Source organism: Castor canadensis, chromosome 3 (genome assembly GCF_047511655.1).
Source record: "Castor canadensis chromosome 3, mCasCan1.hap1v2, whole genome shotgun sequence".
In the NCBI taxonomy this organism is placed as follows: domain Eukaryota; kingdom Metazoa; phylum Chordata; class Mammalia; order Rodentia; family Castoridae; genus Castor; species Castor canadensis.
The window spans coordinates 142,810,777-142,827,251 of record NC_133388.1 but is presented as its reverse complement, the minus strand read 5'-3'; the positions used below and the strand labels follow the sequence as shown (position 1 = coordinate 142,827,251).

General features: G+C 37.7%; 1 protein-coding gene across 1 annotated transcript in view; it reads left to right on the top strand.

The window, feature by feature from the left end:
• Nucleotides 1–16,475, top strand: part of Mrps28 (mitochondrial ribosomal protein S28) — a 106,823-nt gene that overhangs the window by 12,438 nt on the left and 77,910 nt on the right. Inside the window, exon 2 of the mRNA XM_020176263.2 lies at nucleotides 16,254–16,435. Coding sequence (XP_020031852.1) covers nucleotides 16,254–16,435 — 182 coding nt within the window. The remainder of the gene's footprint in view (nucleotides 1–16,253; nucleotides 16,436–16,475) is intronic.

Genomic DNA, 16,475 nt, shown 5'->3' with positions numbered 1-16,475 from the left:
TTTAGTTTCATGTAGTTCCACTTGTCAACCCATTCTCCTAATTGCTGAGCTTTTGGAGTTCTGTTTAGGATGTTATTGCCTGTGCCTGTATAATCCAGTGTATTCCCTACTCTTTCCTGTAGGAGTTGCAATATTTCAGGCTTTATATCAAGGTCTTTGATTCATTTTGAATTGATATTTGTACAGGGTGAAAGACATTGGTCTAGTTTCAGTCTTCTACATGTTTTCCCAGCAACATTTGTTGAAGAGGCTGTCTTTTCTCCACTGTACATTTTGGGTGCCTTTGTCAAAAATCAGGTGGTTGTAGTTGCATGGATCTCTGTCTGGATCTTCTGTTTTGTTTCACTGGTCTGCATGTCTATTTTTGTGCCAGTACCATGCTGTTTTTATTGCTATGGCTCTGTAGTATACTTTGAAATCAGGTATCGTGATACCTACAGTGTTACTCTTTTTGCTCAGTATTGGCTTGGCTATTTGCAGTCTTTTGTTTCCATGTGAATTTTAGGGTTGATTTTTCCATCTTTGTGAGCAATGTCATTAGAATTTTAATGGAATTGCTTTTGATAGTGTAATGATTTTCATGATACTAATTCTGATCCATGAATGTGGGAGATCTTTCCATTTTCTGATGTCTTCTTTAATTTCTTTCTTTAGAAGTTTATAATTTTTTTAGAGGTCTTTCACTTCCTTTAAAAAAATTTTTTTAAGGCTATTATAAACGAAATATCTAGAAAGGCTATTGATTTTTGTATCCTGTTACTTTGCTAGAGGTTTTTATAATGTCTAGGGTTTTTTTTTGTTTGTTTGTTTGTTTTTTTGAGTCTTTTAGGTATAAGATCATGTCTTCTGCAAATAGGGATGATTTGGCTTCTTTCTTTCTTACATGAATTCCTTTTATTTCTTCTTCCTGTCTTATTGCAAACTTTGTCTTACTCCAAAACTTTGTTGAATAAGAGTGGAGAGAGTAGACACCATTGTCTCATTCCTGACTTTGAGGAAGTGGTTTCAGTTTTCCCCCATTTAGTGTGATGCTGGCTATGTTTGTTGTATACAGCCTTTGTTATGTTGAAGTACATTCCTTCTATTTCTAGTTTCATCAGAGCTTTTATCAAGAAAGGATGTTGACTGCAGAGTGGTTCAAGTGGTAGAGCCCTGAGTTCAAATCCCAGTACCACCCCAAAAAAGAATGTTGAATTTTGTCAAAGACTTTTATGCATCTGTTGAGATGATTGTGTGATTTTTATCCTGCAGCTTTTTCTGTAATGGTAAGAACTGGAAACAGCCCACATGCCGTTCAACTGGTGGATGGTTAAATTGTGGTAAATCCTTACCATGGAATATTGCTTAGCCATAAAAAGTAATGAGTGACTATTACTTGAAATGGTTTGAATAACTCTCAAGGGAATTATGACAAAAGGGAAAAAAAAGCCAGATCCAAAAGGTTACATGCTGTGATTTAATTTATCTGGCATTCTTGAAATGACAGAACTATAAATAAGATGGAGAGCTTATCATGGTTGCTAAGAGTTAAGCATGGGATGGATGGGTAGAAGGGAAGTGGAGAGTTACAAATCATCAAACCAAGGGATCCTGTGTCAATGGAACCATTCTGTTTGCGATGTGAGATGTGGGGGATTTGTAAAGAGGTGGAGCCTTGTGTGAGAGGTTGGATCATTGGGGGTGTTGCCGTTGGGAGTAATTGATGTATTTGTTGTTAGACCCACTTAGTTCCCATGAGAATGAGTTGTTGGAAAAGAGAGAGCCTATCTGTGAATAGCTGTTTGGCTTCATGTCTTGCCATGAGATTTGTTCTACTTGCATGTGCTTCCACCATGATGCCATCCTCCATGATGAGACACAGTCACTAGAGCTGGCACCATGCTATTTGGATGTTCAGATCCCCAAATTTTAAACTGAATAAACTTGTTTTCTTTATAAAGTACCCAGCCTCAAATATTTTGTTATAGCAAAGGAAAGTGCGCAGACTCATTTTTGTTCTCACTGTGTGCCCATTCAGAGAGGTCTGTTCACAGATCTCTTTTCCATACCTTGTCATCTATTTTCCAAACATTTCCTTCTAAATTCCTGACCATCCAAAAATCAGAATTTTTGATAACTAATATAAGCTATCTATCTTTCCAGGGAAAGTTATCATTTATGTGTACTGCCCAGAGTTTTACCTGCTGTTCCTTTACCACAGTCCTTCAGTGTCATCCTAGTTCTACACTGTGAGTCACCTACAGAGAACTCTCCAAGTCTCTAATCTCCATCTGCCACAGACCATTCAAGCAGCTCTGCATCTGCCAGGTCATATAGCCCAGCAAGCTAACTGGCTTGCTCATGAGCCTGGACCTGTTATGGAGCTTTACCTTGTTCCAGGGCCCACTCAAAACTGGCAGCTTTCAGGGTATTTAGTAAAAAGATTGGATAAATATGCCCAAATAATTTATTTATTGCCTCCAGAATTCAAAAAGAACCTCTTGGCATTGTGCTTCTTTCCTATTAGTAAGAAAGGGTATCTTTACACATTCCAGATCACTAGCCCTTAGGAATTTCACCAGATGGGACTTACTTGCCTCCTCCCGTATACATATGTCTTACCCTGCATCTAGAAGGAGTTGCAAAGTGTAATGGACCATCAGGTTGTCCAGTGGAATGATCTGGCAATAAAAATTCCTACAGAATAGGTTATAACATAGAACTAGAGAACTGATACTATCTTAAGATAATGATCTTTACTAGCAGGTTTAGTAAAAGAACACAATTGTGAAAATCAGTAATTGGATACTAGATGCTGAGGGATATTTGACTTGGTCTAGCCATGTAACAAGAGCTACAGTTGGACCTGCAACCTAAGTTTATGATAAAAACTTTTCATTTTCTAAGCTCCTTCTGTTTTCTGCAGGCCAAACAGGCAAGTTGAATGAGAAAGCATTAGGATCACTGTACTCTTGAATTTGTCTATGGCCCTAGCACCCTGAATGTGCCCAATCTTGTCTGATCTTGGAAAGTTTGGTGGTGTACCAATTGCTGCACTCCTTCCTAGAATGTAGCATTGCCTTCAATTTACTTGTTTGGTAGGTAGAGGAAGTTCTAGTGTTTTCTACTTCCTTAGTTGCCCCAACTCCTCAAATCAAGGAAAAGTGTGGGGACTGTCCCAGTGGCTGAATATTGAAGTGTGCATTTTGCAACCGGGAAGCTAACCTCAGAGTAGTTACATGGGATGACCTAAGCTAAAACACATTGAGCCTGTGACCTCCTAAGCCCCTGTCTGACTGGTGAGATGTAGATCTCCAAGAATTAGTGTTAATTCAGATAATCTCTGAAAAGTCTGATTATTTCCCTTTCTTCAGTGGATGCAGCTCTCTTTGGGAAAGCTATGAGGAAGAGTGACAGTATAAATTTTTGGCAGAACCCTTTCTTAAGGGGACGTGACCTCTTCTTCATGCAAGAGACTGAAGGTCTTAGAAATTGGTTAAACTTTGGAAATTGGTTGAGGGGCCATAACATCCATTTGTGGTGATTCAAGTCAGACTTTTTTCCACTCAAACTAGAGTTGCCCATATATGTTATTTCTAGGAAGACTATAATCAACAGCCAAAGAACTGTAAAGGTCAGACTGTTCTGATTACTGCTTAGGCTCTCTCGCATTATGATAACTGTGCATACCAGGTCTTTGGCTAGTAAGTGCTCACTTGATTTCTGCTCTTTGGGGTCTCATCATCTCTATTGTATTCAGGAAGCTGTTTGTGGCAGATTTCCCACAAGCAGTCCTGGCCTTCTGATAACAGCCACCATACAGTATTTCAGAAATGCTAGTGTTCCACTCACAAATGTTTTTTTCTTGGCCTTGGTGAAGGGAGTATTTTTCCAAACCTTTTAAATACCTTCCTCTATACTAAGGAAGTTCTGGTATTTCAGTTTCATTTTCTGTAGTCTTATCTTGGGTTCAGGTTTCATTCAGCCAACCAAGCAAACTATTAAAGCCACTCGCAGTCTCTTAAACAAGCATTGTATCCAGAATCTCTGCTTAGCAAACCTATATTAATAAATTTGCTCTCAGGCAACACTGTTTTCCTCTCACCAAGATCCAGTACTTTTAGGAACAATTCCCACATGCATCCTCAGTTTCTGCTGGTAGAAACTGGCAACATCATGCAATTCTTTTGGTGTATATTGTACATTTTCATGGACTACACTTATATTTTACCCTTGGGGGTCTGCTGAGACTTGAGTTTGTTTGAAGGTCTAGAACAGTGCTCTTTTTAATAGAACTTTTTGTGAAGATGGAAATGTCCTATAATATGTTGTCATGTATAGCTGTTGAACAATTAAAATATGGCTAGTGTGATTGAAGAGTGAATTTTAAGTTTAATTTCATTTCAATTTAAAATTAGAGTTAAATGGCCACATATGACTAGTGGATACCATACTCAACAGTGTAGGTCTAGAAGCAGTGAGACGTAGTAATGATGGGGTCTTGAGGATGAACAGTCCTTGTAACTACCTCCAGGTGTACCATTGTAGGTTCTTCAGGGGTGGCGAAGTTATCATTTGCAGACTGGGACTTCTTTTACTAGCAGATACTTAGCAGAATTTAGGGGTTTAAAGTCTCCAGAATCATTAGATTCCCAATCCAGTTTTCAGAATCCACTGCCTTCCCAATTATTGTGTAAAGTTTTTTACTAGAGAACCTGCAAAATTAAAAATTCAGTGTGCATTGTCATTTAGCTATCTGTAGGGTTAGACATGGTTTGTGGTTTATTCTTTTGTTTTTCAGAAATCTCAATCTGTGACTCTTTCAGGACTGTCATAGAAACTTCCAGATTCGTTTGGTGGACCTTTAGCTGTTAATTTTAGCAGAAACCCAACACTTTTGCAGCAACCAACCAACACTTTTATACTTCTATCTTTTGACCTAATTGATCTGGAGCAGAAAATATTTGCTCACCACAAAACCTTGCCTTCTGTGGGCACTTGATTATAGATGTCTCCAGGTGTTAATTAAAAAAACTGCTTTGCCAGTGTGTATCATGGATCAGGAAATGAGATCAGTTAATGCCTTTAAATTGAATCACTTCACAGAACCAACCCCAAATAACCCAGAAGAGTTCTGATAATACATCTTAAGGTTCTTTTCCTCTGAAACCATTTGGGTATCTCATCTCTTATGCTCACAGCCTTGGTGAGTGTCTCTTTGTGAGCCAGTTCCTGTCCTGGACATTATTTATTTGTGTTGTCTCTATATTTTTATTATGCAGTATTAGAGTAAGAAGTAGCACTAGGGAGTAATAGCATTTTTAAAAATCAGATTTCTGAAAGCATTTTTCTCAATAGGCTTTTATGTAATGCATCTCTGAAAGAATTTTTTGATGTTGCTTTTGAGAGTGGGTCTCACTATGTAGTCCAGGCTAGCCTTGAACTTGCTGACTTCCTCCAACTCATGATCCTCCTGTCTCAGCCTTGAAAGAATTTTTTGACTAGTGTGTTTGTTGAATATTGGAATGTGGGTAGTGTTCATGTAGATGGTCTCACAGATGGGATAGAAATTGGTTTCTAGATGATTCTTTTTAGGATAATCAGCAAGTATACCAATTCTCTTTTCTTTGTGTTGTAGGAACTAAGATTATACATTTATGTAGCTTTTTTTTTTCAGCTTCTCTTTCATCAAATATAGCAAGGAAGATAAAAAATAATTTTAAAATGTGAAATATATTACTAAAGAAATTGTATAGTACTGACTAAGTTATGTAAGATCTTAGAGCAAGGCATTTGATGTAGTTCTGGAAGTGTTCCACTTCCTAGAATAGTTGGAAGTAAAATTCCATATACCTATCTGCATGCCCTAGCTTTTTTAGTCAGATAACTTCTATCTTATTAGAAACCATAAAGGCATTTTTTGTTTCCAGCTCTGTCTTTTTTCCTCTCTCCCCTCCAGCATCTGCTAGCATATGTCTCATAGCTCTTCTCAGAAAGTGAGAGAAAGAAAGAAAGGGTGTGTGTGTGGGAGAACCTAGTTTCCTCTCATAACTATATTTGCCCCTATCTAGCATAATTATTCTCCTCCTACTATAATGGTCCTCTATTACTAATATTTCTCAACTTTTTCAGTCATCTTCCTTCATTAAGAAATTTTTGAGCACATGTTCCAAATGTTCACTTTAAAAAGATGTGTAAGTACTATAGTACTATTTAGTATATACATTTTAAAGCATACACATCTATCCTCACACAAATGTTATAAAGACTGAAGTAAAAAAAAAAAAACCCTACAAATAGAAATGGCAGTGTTTGCTTCTTTTGTCCTATGGATTATCATGAAGACCACTGTTCTTTCATATGGCCTGTCTTCTTTCCTTCAGGCCTACTCTAGATTTGTATTCTTTGGTTCCAAACCTCCTATAAACTTTTAACTTTCTCTACAAGTATTTCTTGGTGGCTCACTTGATTTCTCTTGATAACTTTTCTTTCCTTTAGTAGAGGTTGTGGTGAGTCCATGACTAGGAGTAGGAAAGGAGTTATCATGGTTCTTATTTCTCAATACCATTTCACACTACTGTTGTATTAGAAATGCTTTTTAAAAGGCTCCTTGATAGGAATCCTCTCAATTTTTTCAGTTTTTTTTTCTTTAGCATCAGTTTGCAGTTCTCTATATTTCTACATCTCTGTATCTCTACATCTTCAGTGACTTCAGCATCTTCATTGGTGACTTCATCAGTACTTTGGCCACATAATTTTTTATATATTAACCTTGTATCCCGCAGCCTTGTTGCTATCATTTATTAGTTCTAGGAGTTTGTTTTGTTTTGTTGTTGATATTTGTGGATTTATCTACATAGATGATCATGCATCTGCAAAAAGTTTTACTTCTTCCCTCCCTAGCTGTATAGTTCTTTTTAGTGTTATTGTTTCTGTTTTGTTGGTCTTATTGCCTTGACTAGGACTTCCAGTATGAGATTGATGTTAAAAAGCCATGTGAAGGGGATATGTCCTTGCCTTCTTCCTGAGCTTAGTAGGAAATTTCATGTTTCTCATCATTAAGTATGATGTTAGCTGTAAGGTTTTTAAGGATATTCTTTATCAAGTTGAGAAGTTCCTCTCTATTCCCAGTTTACTGAGAGTGTTTAATCACAAGTGGGTGGTTGGATTTTGTCAAATGCTTTTTTGTGTAATTATTGGTATGACCATGTGATTGATATTATGGATTACATTATTTGATTTCTGAATGTTGAACCTGTCATAAATCCCACTTGTATGGGATTTAAGTCATTGGATTTGATTTGCTCATATTTTGTTGAAGAATTTTGAATCTTTTCATGAAAGATATAGTCTCTAGTTTTCTTTTCGTGTACTGTCCACGAGTGGTTTTGGTATTAGAGTAATGCCTGCCTCATAGGATGAATTAGGAAGTATTCACTCTATTTCTATCTTCTGAGAGGGACTGTAGAGAATTTGTATAATTTCTTCCTTAAGTGTTTGATAGAATTCACCAGTGCATTTATCTGGGTCTGGTGCTTTCTGTTTTGGAAGGATATTAATTATTGATTGAATTTATTTAATAGATATTAGGCCTAATTGAATTGCCTGGGGTTTTTTTCTGGTGTGAGTTTTGGTGGACTGTGTCTTTCAAGGAATTGGTTTGTTTCATCCAGGTTATCAAATTTCTGGGCACAGAGTTTTTTCATAGTTTTCCTTTATTATCCTGTTAATGTCTGTGGGATCTATAGTGATGTCTCCTCTTTCATTTTTGATACAGTAGTGTCTTCTTACCTATGGTTTCACTTTGTGTGGTTTCCATTACCTGGAGACCACAAGAAGAAGAAGGTTGACTACGGCATAATAAAATATTTTGAGAGAGAGAGAGAGAGAGAGATTCCCGTAACTTTTTATTACAGTATATTGTTATAAGTGTACTATTTTATTGCTATTATAAATCTCTTATTGTGCCTAATTTTTAATTTTACTTTATCACAGGCATGTAATATAAGAAAAAGCATAGTACGTGCAGGGTTTGGTACAATCTGCAGCTTTAGATATCCAGCAGGGGTCTTGGAACATATCCCCCACGGATGCTGGGGGACTACTATATTAGTACTTTGTGTCCTCTCTCTTTCTTGGTAAGCCTGGCCAGAGGCTTATTAAATTTATTAATCATTTAAAAAAACCAGCTTTTGTCTGTGTTGATTTTCTCTATTGATTGTTCTGTCAGTTTCATTGCTTTCTGCTCTGATTTTAATTTTTTTCTTCTGTTTACTTTGGATTTAATTTCTTTCTTTTTCTAGTTTGCCAAGATGGAAGCCTAAATGATTGATTTCAGAGTTTGCCTTGTTTCTAAGATGTAGTCAATACAATAAATTTCTCTTTCAGCACTGCTTTCACTGCATCCCTGGTCCCACAAATTTTGATAAGTTTTGTTTTTATTTTCAGTTAGTTGAAAGATTTTTAAATTTTCTCTTGAGATTTTTTTTTTTCTTTGTCCCATGTGTTTAGAAATGTGTGTGTACTCTCCAAGTATTTTGCAGTGTTTGAAGCTGTCTTTCTGTTACTATTTCTAGTTTAATTCCATTGTGGTCTGAGAGCAGATATTGTATGATTTCCATTTTTTAATTTTGAAGGTATGTTTTATGGAGGTGTGTTAGAGTATTATCTAACTTGGTGAATGTTCAATGAAAGTTTGAGGAGAAGTTGTATTCTACTGTTGTAGGATGAAATAGTCTGTGAAAGTCCATTATATGCAGTTGGTTGATGGTGTTAATAAATTTAACCATGTCCTTACTGGCTTTTTGCTTGCTGCATCTATTTCTCATAGAGGGGTGCTGAAGTCTTTAACTGTAATAGTGGATTTATTTATTTTTCCTTGCAGTTCTATCAGTTTTTGCCTCATATATTTTGACTAATGCTGTCATATACATATACATTAAGGATTGTTGCATCTTTTTGGAGAACTGACCCCTTTATCGTTAATAAACTATAGTAACAAACTGCTATCTGTTAGATCATTTAGAATAAGAGAAGGGGGTGGTGGAGTGACTCCCAAGTGGCAGAGCACCTGCTTGGCAGGCTTGAGGCCCTGAGTTTAAACTTCAGTACCAGCCAAAATAAAAAAAGAGTAAGAAAAATAAGTTTTTATTTTACTTGTATTTATTTCTGTTTCAATGCTGTTCCTTTCTTTATGTAGATACAAATTTCTGGTCTTTAAATTTTTCTTCTCTCTGTAGTATTTCTTTTAACCTTTCTTGCAAGGCCTACTATGACAAAAAATTCCTTCAGTTTTTGTTTGTCTGATAATGTCTTTCTCTCCACCCCCTTCCATCCCCCCACCCCGCAACACTTTAGATATTTCTTTTATCTTCTTTTCTGTATGAGAATTTGTAAGTAATTCTTGTCTTTGCTCGTCTATAGATAGGATATTTTTCCCTCTGGTTTCTTTTGGATTTTTTTCTTTATCTTTTTATTGTCTCCAGTTTGAAAATGATACAGTGTAGTGTTTGGGGGCCCTTATCCTGCTTGGTGCTCTCTGAGCCTTCTGGATCTGTGGTTTGGTGTTTGATACTAATTTGGGGGAAACTCAGTCATTATTGTTTCAAATATTTCTTTTCCTTCTATCCTTTTTTCTCCTTCTGGAATTCCCACTATGTTTTATCTTACACCTTTTAGATATTCTGTCGCACTCTCCTTCCCCACCGTGTTTTTTCTCTTTGTTTTTCAGATTGTGCAGTTGCTATTGAGATACCATTAAGGACAGAGAATCTTCCCTCATCCGTGTCCAGTCTACAAAAAGCCCACTGAAGCTAGTTTTCATTTCTGTTCAGCATTTTTGATCTCTAGCATTCTTTTTGCTTGGATTGCCCTTCTGTTCTTGCCTGGTGTCTGCTTTATCCATTAGAGATCTTAGCACCTTCATCATGGTTGTTTTGGATTTCTGGTCTAGTAATTCCAGCATCCCTGCCATAGTTGAGTCTGAGTCTGATGTTTTACCTTACCTTTAGGCACTGTTTGAGTGTCTTACATATGGCCACATATTTATTTGATCATACAGCAACCCTGTAAAATAGCACCACAATTACTACCCCGATTTTATAAGATACAGCAGCACAGAGCTACAATGCATTGCCTTTGCGGAGCTGGTGAGGCAGAGCCATGATGTGATGCATGAAGCTGACTTCAGAGCCTCCCTTCAGAGCATTCCTCTGCTGCCCTCACTGATTGCTGTCATTTTAATTCTCACTTTTGTAAGCTTGTGTTGCATAACAGGTTATCCCAAACTTAGTTGTCTTCTGAACAGTCTATTCAATTTCATTTTTGAGGAGAGAAAAACTCTTGTATTAATTTTTCTGGGGCAATAGGTTTTGTGCTCTTGAGTATTTTGTGCTGAACATATTGGCTGCGCTGCCTCTGTTTTTAATTCTTCCTCTTGTTTTTATTCTGCCTTTTTGTTCTAGACTTCTGTTATTCCTGGCCTGCCTAAGCCTCAAATCTTTCTGGAATGCTTTGGGACAGATTGGCCTCCCCCTACCCCAGGCTTCATCCTGCACACATTTTTTCTGCATTTCCTTCCATTCTGCTTCACTGGTTCCTAGTCTTCTGCATGCTGTCTGACCACTAGAAAGCATGTGGTTATGCTTCGGGCTCTATAACGTTCTCTTCACTGTTAAGAGGTTAAAATTTCTATGATTATTTTCAATCATTCTTTCCCATCATTTAATGGAATTTCAGAAAGGAGAGAGATAACTGTAAATACGATTTCATCTTGAGGCACTAGCAGTTTATTTTAGCAAAAGAATATTGTTACAAGCATTACATATATTGATTAGTATTGTGGAAATAAAAGTTATTTTTGGACAGTTAATAAAAAGTGAGTCATTCTAGAGCTAGGAGTGGTGTTACACGCCTGTAGTTCCAGCACTCAGGAGTCTGAGACAGGAGAACCACAAGTTCAAGGCCAGCTTTAGCTACATTGAGAGACTTGATTTTAAAAAACCCACAAAAAGTGAATCATTCTAACATTACTTGCAGAGGACTGGTCAAGTGACTCAAGTGGTAGAGTGCCTGCCTAGCAAGTGTGAGGCCCTGAATTCAAACCCCAGTGCTGCCAACCCTCCCTCCACTAAAAAAACCTAAAATTACTTGTCAGACAAGGTACATGTTGAAATCCTTTTTCTTTTCTTTTTTGTGGTACTAGGGTTTGAACTGAGGGCCTCATGTTTGCTAAGTAAGTGCTACCACTTGAACCTCTCAGCTAGTCCTGAAATCTTTTTCTTACTAAGTAGTATGAAAGTAAGTACATATACTATTTCATTATTTTGTTATTGTTTGAGGAAGCTGAGTAATAATGATGTCTTACATTTCTAATACATACCACTTTATATAATCTTTTATTATTTATTTTTGGTGGTATTTGGTTTTTAACTCAGTGCTCAGACTTGCTAGGCAGGCACTCTACTGCTTGAGCCACACCCCCAGCTCTTTTTTTTGTCTTTATTTGTTTTTCAGATAGGATCTTATGTTTTTGCCCAGAGCTAGCCTTGGACCACTATCCTCCTATCTATGTGTCCTGCACATCTGGAATTCAGGTGTGCACTGTTATACCTGATTTGTTGAGATGAAGTTTTACTTTTTGCCTGGGATAGCTTTGAACCTTCCCATCCTCCTGATCTCCACTTCCTGAATAGCTGGGATTACAGGTGGAGCCACTGTGCCTGGCCCTATAAAGCCTTTTTTGTATTTGAAAATATTTAAGAATTTCTGCTGTTTTAGAGTTGGAAGAAAATATAATTGTCCAGTTCTTTTATTTTCAAATAAGAGAACAAATCTGGAGAGGTTAACTTTTTAGCTATTTATTGGCCACGTTTGTTATAGCATTTGGGTTTCTTAAATGATTGTATTATTCTGGTATGCTATATTCTTTCTTACGGGTTTTTTTGTTTGCTTGTTTTTTGCTGTACTGGGGCTTGAACTCAGGGCCTCGTACTGAGGCCCTGTGAGACAGGCACTCTGCATTTGAGCAATGGCTCCCTTCCGCCAGTCCTTTCTTTTTTAGTTTTTTTCAGTGATATTTCTGTCTTTTGGCAACTTTTATTTAAGAAGTAATATACCATACTATGTAGCTTCGACTAGCAGTTATGTTGTTTCTGTGTAGAATGAAGTAGTTGGACTAGTTGATGGCTCATTTTTCTTTTATTACTGAGAATCTTTGACTGCAAGCTATTGTATTAAAGTGTCCTCATGTGCATGATACTTACAATATGTATATACGCTTCATATGTTTTAAGGATTTTAAGTGATACAGTTTTTGTATTTTAGATTTTCTATGGTAAATAATATGAAGAAGAATGCAGTTCTATACAGAAATTACTGCAGTTAGCATTCGGTGCATTTCTTCTGAGGGATTTATATCTATACAATATATGTAATTTACATGTAAAATAATGTAAATATGTGCAGAAACATAAACACTGTTTTCTTAAACTATCTACCAGATAGCCAATGTTTCCCAAAATTTTATAAAGGTTTATATAATAGATAGAACATGTGCAGAACTAAATTTTCTTTTCCTCTTTACCTTTCCTGTGCTGGTCTGCTCTTCCTCTTGGCTCCCTGGTTCCTCCACCTCCATGGCCAGCTGGGTATCCAGTCCTCATGCTCAGTTGAGCTTGGTGTCTTCTGTGTCCTGTGCTCACCACCCTGTCATCTATGTGCTAGCTAACTGAAGGAGCAGCTTAGCAGTTCACTCTTCCCAGCTCTTCTTTTTATCCTTCTGCTCATCTTGCATACTGCTACCACCACTGTCTTTTTAAAACAAAGAGCAAGTACTGTCACTTCCTTGGCGGGAAACCACTTTTTGACTCTGATGCTAACCTGCTTAGCCTAGAGTACAAGACTCTTCACAACCTATGTGTGAGCAACAATTCTGTTGTAACTTTTGAACCAAGTTCTGTAGTCATGTTGGTTTAACTCCATGTCCCCTACCATTTCATATGTTCTCATGTCAAGGTCCAGAACTGAGACTGGTACATGATAAGTACTCAACATCCAGTTTGTTTGATGAATGACTCTTATTGCTTGTTCCCTTTATGTTCAACTTTGAGAAAATATGGCAGAATAACAGGAAATCTGAGCTCCAGAACAGCTCTTGAGGGAAGCAGTCATCTCCAAATTACCTGCTTGCCCACTTTCACCACAGTGAGTGCGCTTTCTGGTCAGGGTTAGGCACTGAGCTCAAGAGGCAGACCCAGCACTTGACAGAGTACCTGCCTATAATCCTTGCATCTGCATCACCATGGGAGGAGCTTTCAGTGTTGGCTTAGACATTTTATAAACAGGACTCTCTACATTTATTGTGTTTAGAAGTTACTTGACAAGTAAATGAGTGCAGCTTGGCTTATGCCCTAGAAAATCAGATAGTTCTATGCTATCATTTTTGTTCTTGTTGTTGTCATTGGTACTAGGGATTGAATTCGGGGCTCTGTGCTTGCTAGGCAAGCACTCTATCACTGGAGTCACGCCCCCCCCCAGCCCTTTTTGCTCTAGTTTAGTTTTCAGATAGGGTCTCACTTTTTTTTTCCTGGGCCAGCTTTGGACCGTGATGATCATCCTACATAAGCCTCCCACATAGCTGAGGTTAACGGTGTGTACTACCACACCCAGCTTATTTGTTGAGATTGAATCTCACTGTTTGCCCAGACTGGCCCTGAACTATGATCCTCCAGATTTCTGCCTCCCAAGTAGACTGATTTTCGAAGGAAGATTTTGCCTGGTTGTTTGCTATGGTTTCCAAAATCAGTGAACAATAATGAATGTACAATTTAAGAACAAACTTGGTGTTAACTCAAGGGTCTGGTGTTATATTTGTGGTAAAAAAAAAAAAATTCACTCATTGAAAAACCTCACCTCCATTGTATGTGATGAAGTAAATAAAAGGCAACAATAATGGAACAGAAAGCAATAAGTTTTATTTCCACTTGATCTTAAAGTTATCTTGAAAATAATTATTCATAGTTTTATAGAGCTTATAATGCAATAAATATTTCTGAACAGATTTACCAAAAATCTCAAGAGAATCATTTTAAAATAACTGAGAATACCCAATTTCCTAAAGCCAAGGGGAAGTTCCCCTTACTGTCACAATAATCTTAGCCCAGACATTCTTTGCAGTCATAAAGGAGATGGTGGTATTTTAGGAGCAAGGCTAGTGATGGGTGCATTATCTTCATTTTCCTGTCATCTGAGGCTGTTTTAATTGAACCATGGCTTCAATGAGTCTGCTGACAAAGACAAAGAAGAGAGGAAACCTGGTAGATATTAACCATCAAAGTGTGATGAAGAAAAGTAGGGACAGTGTGCGGGACCCTCCCTACTACAAGCAAGACGAGAACCCCAAGTTAACACTGCTCCTCTCCAGGCCTCTGGGGACAGCTGCTGCAGATGCATAGGGGCTTCCAAAACAGGGGCATAGTGGCTGCTCTTGTTGCTGATGGCTTAGAGTTACCTAGTTTTACTCTCTGCACCACATCTAAAGGGCAGTTCTTAGCTGTGTCTGTGTTGTGTTTTTTCCTTGTGTCTGTAAGAAAAAACTTATTTTTTTTTTTTTGTGGTACTGGGGTTTGAGCAGAGGGCTTTGCACTTTCAAAGCAGGCACTCTACCACTTAAGCCTTTTATTTTATTCATTTTTTTGGTGGTACTGAAGTTTGTACTCAGGGCCTCATGCTTGCTAAGCAGAAAGGAGCTTTTAAGCAGTTATGAGCTTTTAACTCTTAACTTCATGGAGTTATGAGTTAGTGCTGTGGCTCATGGCACACATCCCTGGCTATCCTTTCAGCTCTAGCTTGGCCTGTACTTCTCCCGACTTGTTGGTTTATATTGAGCCTTCTGTGCTAAGAGTTCCTTCTTAATAATTTTCTTTGAGAGCCTGAGGTACAGCTCAAGAGGTAGAGTGCCTGTCTAGCAAGCATGAGACACTGAGTTCAAACCTCAGTACTGCCTAAATAAATAAATAAGTGGTACTAAAATGTATGCCATTTTCATAAAAATAATAAGTCTTCTTTGGTAATAATATATAACATAATAACCTTAAAACTCATTCCAAGTACAGGATGTACTTAACCAGAGCAAATTGTTAATATTCTTTTGTGATTAGCTCTCACAAATACAAACTTAATGCTTCCCTTCATCTGTGAAAAGTGTAGATATCACAACGTGTGTAAATTAAAGATGAATAGAGGCACAAATCTCTGCTCATGGACTTCTGAAAAAGCATGTATTTGGCAAAAATTTTCATATAAAAAAGGAGTAACCAGATTACATTGCATGTTCAGCCAGACCATAGGCAAATTTAGTCTATAAAAGACTCCTAGAAAGTAAGCAGCACAAAATGTTTAAAGATGCTACTTTTTCTTTGGAATTTGTCTTTAAGAAAGAGAGGGAAATTTAAACTCGATTTGTTTAAAATTATTATATAACAAGAGCTCGTGCTGGGTGCCAGTGGCTTATGCTTGTAATCCTAGCTACTCAGGAGACAGAGACTAGGATCGCAGTTCGAACCCAGCCCAGGCAAATAGTTTGCAAGACCCTATCTCTCAAAGCCCTATCACAAAAACTTGTGCGGGTAGAGTGGCTCAAGGTGAAGGCTCTGAGCCACTCCACCAGCCCAGCTTTTTGTGATGAGTTTTTTCAAGATAGGGTCTCTCAAACTGTTTGCCCAGACCAGCTTCGAACCTTGATCCTTCTGATCTCTGCCTCCTGAGTAGCTAGGATTATAGGCGTGACCTACCAGTGCCCAGCTCAGACTGATAATTGTGATGAAGGACTCTTAGTCATTTTTATGTGAATGTGCATTTGAATTTTTATTAAAAGAACAGTCACTCTCACTAAAACCTGAATTAGAAGGCATTTTCTGCAGGTGGTCAGTACAAGGAATGAATCCAGCGGGCTCCTTGGATGCCTCTCTCCCAGTCTGGCTCTGACCACCATTCTGAGAGTTTTGTATGCAGATGCTTCTTGCTCCTGCCTTACTTGGACTTTTGTACCATGGCATCATGCTATTACCTGCATTCAGTAAGGAAAGGGAAAAAGAGGAAGCTGAGGAGCACAACTGGCTTTTGAAAGCAAAATTCCACTTAAGTTCTTCAGTAGCACCACAAAATGTAAATGTACAGCAAATTGGCTTTTTAAAAATCCTTTGTGTCTTTCTTATTCCTACCATATTATATATTTATGTTGAATTTTATGTGTATAAATATCTTTTCATATTTAGGAATCTCCAAAAAATGTGGAATCCTTCGCATCCATGCTGAGACGCTCTCCTCTCACACAGATGGGCCCTGCCAAGGACAAAGTGGTCATTGGAAGAATCTTTCATATTGTAGAGAATGATCTTTACATAGATTTTGGTGGCAAGTTTCATTGCGTATGTAAAAGACCAGAAGTGGATGGCGAGTAAGTAGACTCATTTCCAGATGCTTTACAAGTATTCATA